The sequence below is a fragment of the Microtus ochrogaster genome, chromosome 6 (genome assembly GCF_000317375.1).
Source record: "Microtus ochrogaster isolate Prairie Vole_2 chromosome 6, MicOch1.0, whole genome shotgun sequence".
Taxonomy (NCBI): Eukaryota; Metazoa; Chordata; class Mammalia; order Rodentia; family Cricetidae; genus Microtus; species Microtus ochrogaster.
Window position 1 is genome coordinate 73,049,070 of NC_022013.1, and position 8,571 is coordinate 73,057,640.

At 46.2% G+C, this 8,571-nt stretch overlaps 1 protein-coding gene across 2 annotated transcripts; it reads left to right on the plus strand.

The window, feature by feature from the left end:
- Window positions 1-4,084: 4,084 nt before the first annotated feature.
- LOC101997135 (putative ATP-dependent RNA helicase Pl10) lies at window positions 4,085-6,951 on the plus strand. 2 transcript variants are annotated; one of them, XM_005348846.2, is made up of 2 exons: window positions 4,103-4,190; window positions 4,272-6,951. In XM_005348846.2, exons 1-2 carry the CDS (start codon window positions 4,103-4,105, stop codon window positions 6,134-6,136), a joined length of 1,953 nt encoding a protein of 650 aa, XP_005348903.1. In that variant the 3' UTR covers window positions 6,137-6,951. The 2 variants fall into 2 exon arrangements, with proteins under 2 accessions (XP_005348904.1, XP_005348903.1); XM_005348847.2 differs by having other exon boundaries at window positions 4,085-6,951.
- Window positions 6,952-8,571: the final 1,620 nt, after the last annotated feature.

Sequence of the window (8,571 nt, forward strand, 5' to 3'; positions counted from 1 at the left end):
AAGAGAGTAAAACATGGGAAGACCCCAGAACGGAGTTCTAGGAAAATTAAGGCTGTTTCCCTTCCCAGAGTCCTCAGGGCATCCTAACAATAGATCTTTGGGGGATGCTGTCAGAGTAACTTCTATAATTCTCTTCCTGTGTTCTGTGGTCCTGAATTAAGCAGAAAATTGTGTTTTCCATTTTGTATAGAAACAAAGGAAGAAGAGTTGAATGAGGAAAACTGGATTATAAAAGGAGAGAATTATTCTGTCGTCCTGCTGTGCCTTCCAAACTCTTGGTACAGGAAGCATCACACACACACACACACACACACCCTCTACAGATGTAGTTCTCATGATAAATCACTTTTTAATCAGTCATAATTTTGCATTAAGTGTTGAATAAGTGCCCTTTGTTTCATACTTAAGCTGTCAGTGGCGAACATCAGGAGGGCAGACTAGTGCCTATCATTAAGCAGGGAAAAATCAATACCATTTTTAATTAAAGGCAGGCACAGACAGGCTTGGAGACAAGCAGATCTCCTTGTCAGGGCATCTCCCCTTTAAACTCTTTCCCAAGTTCAGAAGTTGAGAGACAGCCAAGTGTGGGGACAGACTGACTCAAGTGCAGCATTGTGGGTGGGGGTGGTCCAGACAGGCAAGGAAAGGAAGCAGACAAGAAGCACAGGCCATGTATATGCTTTGTACTTGGTCTGCCCTCGAGAGGTTCTGAAGACACAAAGGTAGACCTGGCTGAGCACAGACCACAGACATCAACAATGACCTGGTCACAGTACAACAACAGACCTAGACATGGCCCTCACCAGCAGCACAGACCTGGACTTCACACTGGCCTCAGATGGAGCACAGACCATTCAGACAAAGTGGCTACTTTTTGCAGTGATAATGGTGACTCTAGATGCAGAAATGAGAGGGACACGGATGGTTTCAGTGATGAGTCCTATGCACCCCCCCAAAGTAATGGCCTAGACAAGAAGCCATCAAAGAGATCTCAGAAAGTGTGATGGAGATGCTGAAGCACAGAGCTCAATTGATGGCTTCTGGTGGGGGTGTGGGAGTAGCAGGACTCAGTTCTATTTAAGGTGCTGGCCACCAAGACTGCTCAGTGACTATACAGATAATACAAACAGGATTTTTTTTCTTATCTTTATTTTACCCTTTTTTGGAGGGGGGGTAACAAGGGGAGGGGCAGACAAAGAAGAACTGGGAAGTGAGTATGATTGGGGTACATGATGTGAAATTCCCAGAGAATCAATAAAATGTTAGTTGGGGTGCAGGGAGGTAGATCCTGACTTACACTATGGAGGTGAGTTTTTCACTTGCAGATTAAGAATTTGTTAGTGGAAAGTCAAACAGGCATTGTTGTCACTTTCAGTTTATTATGGTTTAGAATTCAGAACACGGCATGTTTTTATGATTCTTTTCAGATTATATTTTATAGCTTGGGTTTTTCTCATGTTGCAGAGTTAGAGTTCAGCAAGACAGAACTCAAGGTGTTTTCCAACCTAATGACAGATATGCCACCCCAACACCTCCATATTGAAGCAGAGGGGAGGAGCAGAATACGGAATTGTTGAGAGCTAATCCGGAAAGCATCTACCTAGAGTTCTACACTGATATCGGGAAGTTCCGAACTTATTTGGAGGAAGAATTTTTTTTTTTTTTGGTTTTTTTCGAGACAGGGTTTTTCTGTGGTTTTGGAGCCTGTCCTGGAACTAGCTCTTGTAGACCAGGCTGGTCCTTTGATTTGGAACAATGTAAGGCAAATCGTTAATCAAATCTCTAATCATGACATGATCATGATCCTAGGGAGATCAGAAAGGCTAGGGGGAAAAGCCCTTTTAACTAGTGAAGGTCCATGGCACTAATATTAGTAAAAGTGCAAGGGCATTCAAAATGAAGTTACTCATCTAACCTCGTCAAAAGACCCTCTGGGGCCTCTCCCTGATTTTCAGGGTTACTGTAAACATGCTCCATTTTTAGTTTGTTGCTATTACCTTCCTATGCTGAAAAATTCTGACTAAATCTGGTTTGGTGACTTAGTAGTTCATGCTGGTGTCAGTTAAGATCTCTCTGTTCTCAGCAACTTTAAAAATACATTTTAAGATGGCATAAAGATAAAACAGGACCTAATAGTTCATGGAGTTCAGGGGTCCAAAGGTTAGGCAGATCCCAGACTTAATGGGGTCAAGGAATCACTTTTATTTTTTTGTCTAAGTTTTTTTAAAAAAATATTTATTTATTATGTATTCAATATTCTGTCTGTGTATATGCCTGCAGGCCAGAAGAGGGCACCAGACCCCATACAAATGGTTGTGAGCCACCATGTGGTTGCTGGGAATTGAACTCAGGACCTTTGGAAGAGCAGGCAATACTCTTAACCTCTGAGCCATCTCTCCAGCCCTTGTCTAAGTTTTTTTAATCTCTGCTTTCCTGAGGATACTGACTTCATCTTCAGTTGCCCATATAGAACTAAAAATCTTAAGAGAAACCATGATACCAAATATCTTCACCCACTCTCATATATATGCCATACATCAAATTTATATATACTGTTTTTATCTCAATTCTATAGCTTTTGTGAAATAAAAAAAAAGGACCCTATTTTAAATTAACACCTTTATATGGGCAGAAGCAAGATGTACAAAATCTACTACGAACTAAACCAATAACGAGCTCTTCCGTTGAGGTTGCTAAAACACTTAAAATGTATGTATATACATAGGTGCCTACTTTTTCGTATGTGCACTGCTTGGATACAGTACTCACGCGTGCCAGCAGGGGACGCAGATCCCCCTGGAACTAAGTTAACAGCCGTTGTGAGTCACCAGATGTGGATGCTGGAAAACTAACTCCTCTCCTCTTGCAAGAGCTGCAAGGGCTCCTCACTGCTGAGCCACCCTTCCAGTCCTGAAACAGCTCTTACAAAAGTCAGCAGCACACATTTCAAACAAACCCTTCTTAGACTCGCATGGGGACCCACGCTCAAATCCACATCTGTAAACACCGCTGGCCCCAAATCACCCATTTTGGAGTTATTGTTTCATAACACACAAGCCCTCTCTCCTTGCCCCGGACCAAGCAGGATGCCCAGGGAACCCTCCACCTCCAGCTCCACCTCAGGGAGCCGCGGAGCAGGCTGCTAGAGCACAGAGCAGGGCTCACGCTGCACGACCCAGGGCAGTGGCTTCCATGCCGTTTACTCTGCGGAATTCGTGCTTCCTTTACTCAGCCTCACTCTCCCACCGGGTGAACAGGTTCGAGCTCTCCGAGCATTCGGCCCTTCCAGGGTCTCACGGGAAACACATCCTTTACGCCCCCCTGACCTCCCCCAACCCCAGCCCGGCCGCCAACCGCCCTTTCCCCCTTCCCCACCCCCACTCGGAACACTCTATTTAAGCAACCGTTTCCTGCGGCCCAAAATGGCCACTCCACGGGACACCTGTGGCCACGTGACCAGCTGCCTTCTTCATCTTAGGCCTCTTTCCGCCTAACTCCAGCGTTGGAGAAGCAAGAGCTAAGTAAACCGGAGAAGTCCCGGAAACTAAGGGAAAAGGCAGGCGGCGCGCTGGAGAGAAAGGAAGGGCGAAGGATAAAAACAAAGGCCGCAGGGAGCAACCGGGGGCCAAGAGGCCTACAGTCCATTTTCAGGCCTCACTGCTAGACGACAGAGTTCTCGCGAGATCTGGAGAACTTTTAAAACCTGGGTATCCGCAGAGCGCAAGGGAAGCCAAGACCACCGAACCGGGCACAGCCATCGATGTCCTGGGCTCCAGGCCGCCTCGGACCTCTACCTCCATTATGAACTCACCCGTGTGCTGTCCTGCAGCTGTCCGTCTGCGAGGGAGCCGGGCCCGGTGACCGCGTCGTCCGGCATGGCAGGCTAGGCCCGCCCAGGAAGTCTCGCGAGATTACCCATCAGCGCGCAGTCGCGGGGGCCGGGAGCCATAGCGTTAGCTGGAGCAGGACCTTGAGAGCGACTGGAGGCTCCGTGGCACCGGCTGCCGTCTCTGGAGGAACTAGCTCGCCCGCCCGGCAGGCACACCGTGCCGTTCTCCTCCTCTGCTAGGACCTCGACCCCAGTTCTCCGTACTCTTCAGGTATGAGTCATGTGGCAGAGGAAGATGAGCTCGGGCTGGACCAGCAGTTGGCTGGCCTAGACCTGAACTCTCCCGACGGCCAGAGCGGAGAAGGAGGAGCAGGGGGAGGAGGAGGAGGAGGAGGAAGCGCAGCCAGCAAAGGGCGCTACATCCCTCCTCACCTGCGGAACCGGGAAGCCTCGAAAGCGTCCTACGACAAGGACAGCTCACGGTGGAGTAAAGACAAGGATGCCTACAGCAGCTTCGGCTCCCGCAGCGACGCCAGAGCCAAGTCGGGTTTCTTCGGGGACCGTGGAAGCGGATCCAGGGGCAGGTTTGAGGATCGCGGGCGGAGTGACTATGAGGGCGTTGGCGGCGGTGGTGGTGGTGGCCGTGGAGCGGGTAGAAGCGGCTTTAGCAAATTTGAACGGGGCGGGAACAGTCGCTGGTGTGACAAGGCCGACGAAGACGACTGGTCTAAACCGCTCCCGCCAAGCGAACGCTTGGAGCAGGAACTCTTTTCTGGAGGCAATACTGGGATTAACTTTGAGAAGTATGATGACATTCCGGTGGAGGCGACAGGGAACAACTGCCCTCCACATATCGAAAGTTTCAGCGATGTTGAGATGGGAGAAATTATTATGGGAAACATCGAGCTCACTCGTTATACCCGCCCAACTCCGGTGCAAAAGCATGCTATTCCTATTATCAAGGAGAAAAGAGACTTGATGGCGTGTGCACAGACAGGGTCTGGGAAAACGGCAGCTTTTCTTTTACCAATCTTGAGTCAGATCTATACAGATGGTCCAGGCGAGGCACTGAGGGCCGTGAAGGAGAATGGGAAGTATGGGCGTCGCAAACAGTATCCAATCTCCTTGGTCCTGGCTCCAACCAGAGAATTGGCTGTGCAGATCTATGAGGAGGCCAGGAAGTTCTCCTACCGCTCTCGAGTTCGTCCTTGTGTGGTGTATGGTGGCGCTGATATTGGCCAGCAGATTCGAGACTTGGAACGTGGATGCCACTTATTGGTAGCCACTCCAGGACGGCTAGTGGATATGATGGAGAGAGGAAAGATCGGACTAGACTTCTGCAAATACTTGGTGTTAGATGAAGCAGATCGGATGTTGGACATGGGCTTTGAGCCTCAGATACGAAGAATAGTTGAGCAAGACACCATGCCTCCAAAAGGTGTCCGCCATACTATGATGTTTAGCGCTACTTTCCCTAAGGAAATACAGATGCTGGCTCGTGATTTCTTGGATGAATATATCTTTTTGGCCGTAGGAAGAGTTGGGTCTACTTCTGAGAACATCACACAGAAAGTTGTGTGGGTGGAAGAAGCAGACAAGCGGTCATTTCTGCTTGACCTCTTGAATGCAACAGGAAAGGATTCCCTGATATTGGTGTTTGTGGAGACCAAAAAGGGTGCAGATTCTCTGGAGGATTTCTTATACCATGAAGGATATGCTTGTACCAGTATCCATGGAGACCGATCTCAGCGAGATAGGGAAGAGGCCCTTCACCAATTCAGGTCAGGAAAAAGTCCTATTCTCGTGGCTACAGCAGTAGCGGCAAGAGGACTGGATATATCCAACGTGAAACATGTCATCAATTTTGACTTGCCTAGTGACATCGAAGAATATGTGCATCGCATTGGCCGTACAGGTCGTGTCGGAAACCTTGGCCTTGCCACCTCGTTCTTCAATGAGAGGAACATAAATATCACCAAAGATTTATTGGATCTTCTTGTTGAAGCAAAGCAAGAAGTGCCGTCTTGGCTAGAAAACATGGCTTTTGAACACCATTACAAGGGTGGCAGTCGTGGGCGGTCTAAGAGCAGATTTAGTGGAGGATTTGGTGCCAGAGACTATCGACAAAGTAGCGGGGCCAGCAGTTCCAGCTTCAGCAGCAGCCGGGCTAGCAACAGCCGCAGTGGTGGAGGTAGTCACAGCAGCAGCAGCAGAGGGTTTGGTGGAGGTAGTTATGGAGGCTTTTACAACAGTGATGGCTATGGAGGAAATTATAGCTCCCAGGGGGTTGACTGGTGGGGTAACTGAGCCTGCCTTGCCATAAGTCACTCTACCAAAAAATACAGAACCACATGTAATTTAGCCTGACTATACATTGTATAGTTTCAAGAACTCACAGCACATTGCCTCCTGTGATTCCTCACTGGAAACTTTTCAGGGAGCTAAAAGTCACAAGAAAAGATGAAAGGAACGATCCAGAAGTCCCATTCAGAAGGCAGCTTGAAGACCTGATTGGAGTTTGGGTTAACTCTCATCCTACTCTGCGTTTGTGACTTCATGACTCAGGATCATTTGTTTGTTAATGTACTGTACCTTTAACTTTAGACAGCTATTATTCTGATGTCCCGTTGGCTCAGTAATGCTTAAGATACCAAATTGTTTTAACAAAGTAAAATTTCTGAACTTGGGCTAAGAAAACAAAGGAAAGGGACAGGTATTTGTTATGGGAATGGGACTGTCCTCGGCAGTGCTCATTAGGTACTCCTAAGGAAGGCAGGGATGTGGCCCAGGATGAAGGGTGGCATTTTGGAAATGTATAAATTACAGCCCAGTGGTTCAAGAGCAGTTACAGTTGAAATATCTGTTTAAGTGTACAATTCTGGTTGCTAAACTTAGCCCGACCAGGAAAAGCAATACTGTTTTCCCTTTCCTGTGTACTTTAAATACTCCTTTGTTAGTCGTCTCAGTGACATGTAGTGGCAGCCTTTGGGTCACTGGTCAGCATTCATGCTCAGTGCCATGATGCAGAGGATATGAACAGCTCTGAATAAATGGTAGCAGGAAACCGTAGAAGAAATGGTCTGTATTCTTAGATTCAAGCAGGTTTTGAAAAGCCATGAATATTAAGTAATTAGAGAATCACTTTGCCTTATGGTAGGAGGTGTGAAGATAGACAAGAATGGGATATTTGACATTAAAGAACAGAGAAATAGTTCCTCAGTTTGAGCAGGCATTTATGGGATGTGTAATGATGGACCAGCAAACAAACTCATGCCTGTTCTCATTTCTACCCATTTGTTGTAGAACTTCATCAATAAACCACTACATCTCACATGGGATCATGGTTTTTTGTTTCGTTTTGAGATTATAGGCCCTCATGTTGCCCAGGGTAGTCCCTAACTCATTAGGTATCTGAAACTGGCCTTGATCTTGTTCCTCCTACCTCCCAAGTGCACACCCCACCATGCCTGGCAGGATCATGAATTTTTAAATCACATTGCTTGTATAGACTGTTCCCACAATATTTTTTCATGTCCTGTATGAACTCAGACACCCTGCCTATCAGAGTACTGTCTCCAGAATAGTTAGGTAATAATTAGTTGAATGTTACGGAATAGTACCTACCTACTATCACTGACCAATGAGTGGGTTACGTAGTTTACATAAGGCCAGAAACACATATAGCTGTATGTGTGTGTGTGTGTATATATATATATATATATATATATATATATATATGTGCTATGTACATGTATATTTAGGTGGATATGCTGTCGATTGATTCATAAATGTCCTATAAGAAAAAAAATTATCATAGCCAATCCATTATTTTACACATGGTCCAACCCAAGAATTCTAAATAGTATCAACCCTCAAATTATAAATGCTTTTAAAACTATCAAGAATTCTTGGTGACCTCCATCAATGCTAACCCTGCTTGTCCACAGAATCCTCCACTCTTCAAAGCCTTATGTTGTGTGTTAGGAGTAATCAGTAATTACACATCAAACAGATCATTCTCCATATACTAGTTACTTCAGGTGGCATCAGTAATGATTTCCTAGTATTTGAAATCTTTAAGCTCAGTTTGACAGTGCTCTGGACACTTGAAAAGCACAGGAAAAAGATATAAGAATTTTGAATCCTTTCTGACTTGACTGGAAGTTCACTGAGAGAACCAGGCCATCCGGAACAATTTGTGTTCTATTGAAAATGTCCCTTATCCCTAAGTACCCCTTTTCCATATTACCCGTATATTACCGTGATTTGCTACAGTTAATGAGCCGCTGGCCCTACCTTACTGTTGGCTAATGTCCACACTTTACTTCCATTTCCATTGGCTTTACGTAGTGCCCCATTTCCTGCGCTGTCTAGGACACTAGGTTGCATTTGTTCAGTTAGCCACTTGAGGTTCCTCCTGGCTGTGACGATTTCTCAGACATTCTTCATTTCTGTTGACCTTGACAGTTTTTTTTTTTTTTGAGTGCTGGTCAGGTGCTTGGCTCTACAATTAAAATCGTTGAATTCTTTTCCTCATGATTACACTGGGGCTGTGGGTCTTTAGGAGCGTGGTCACAGAGGTAGAATGTCATTTTTATCATGCCAAGGACACACGGAAATTCTGAAGTATCAGAATTGATAAGGACCTAGATCAACTGGCTGCGATAGGGCCTGGCAGGTTTTCCCTCTGCTGTGTACTTGATATTTCCCCCTCCATATTTTTTGTTGTTGTTTTGGAGACA

What these genes read in the sequence shown, in the direction of transcription:
- LOC101997135 (XM_005348847.2), top strand. Translation starts at nt 4,103, where the DNA reads ATGAGTCATGTGGCAGAGGAAGATGAGCTCGGGCTGGACCAGCAGTTG.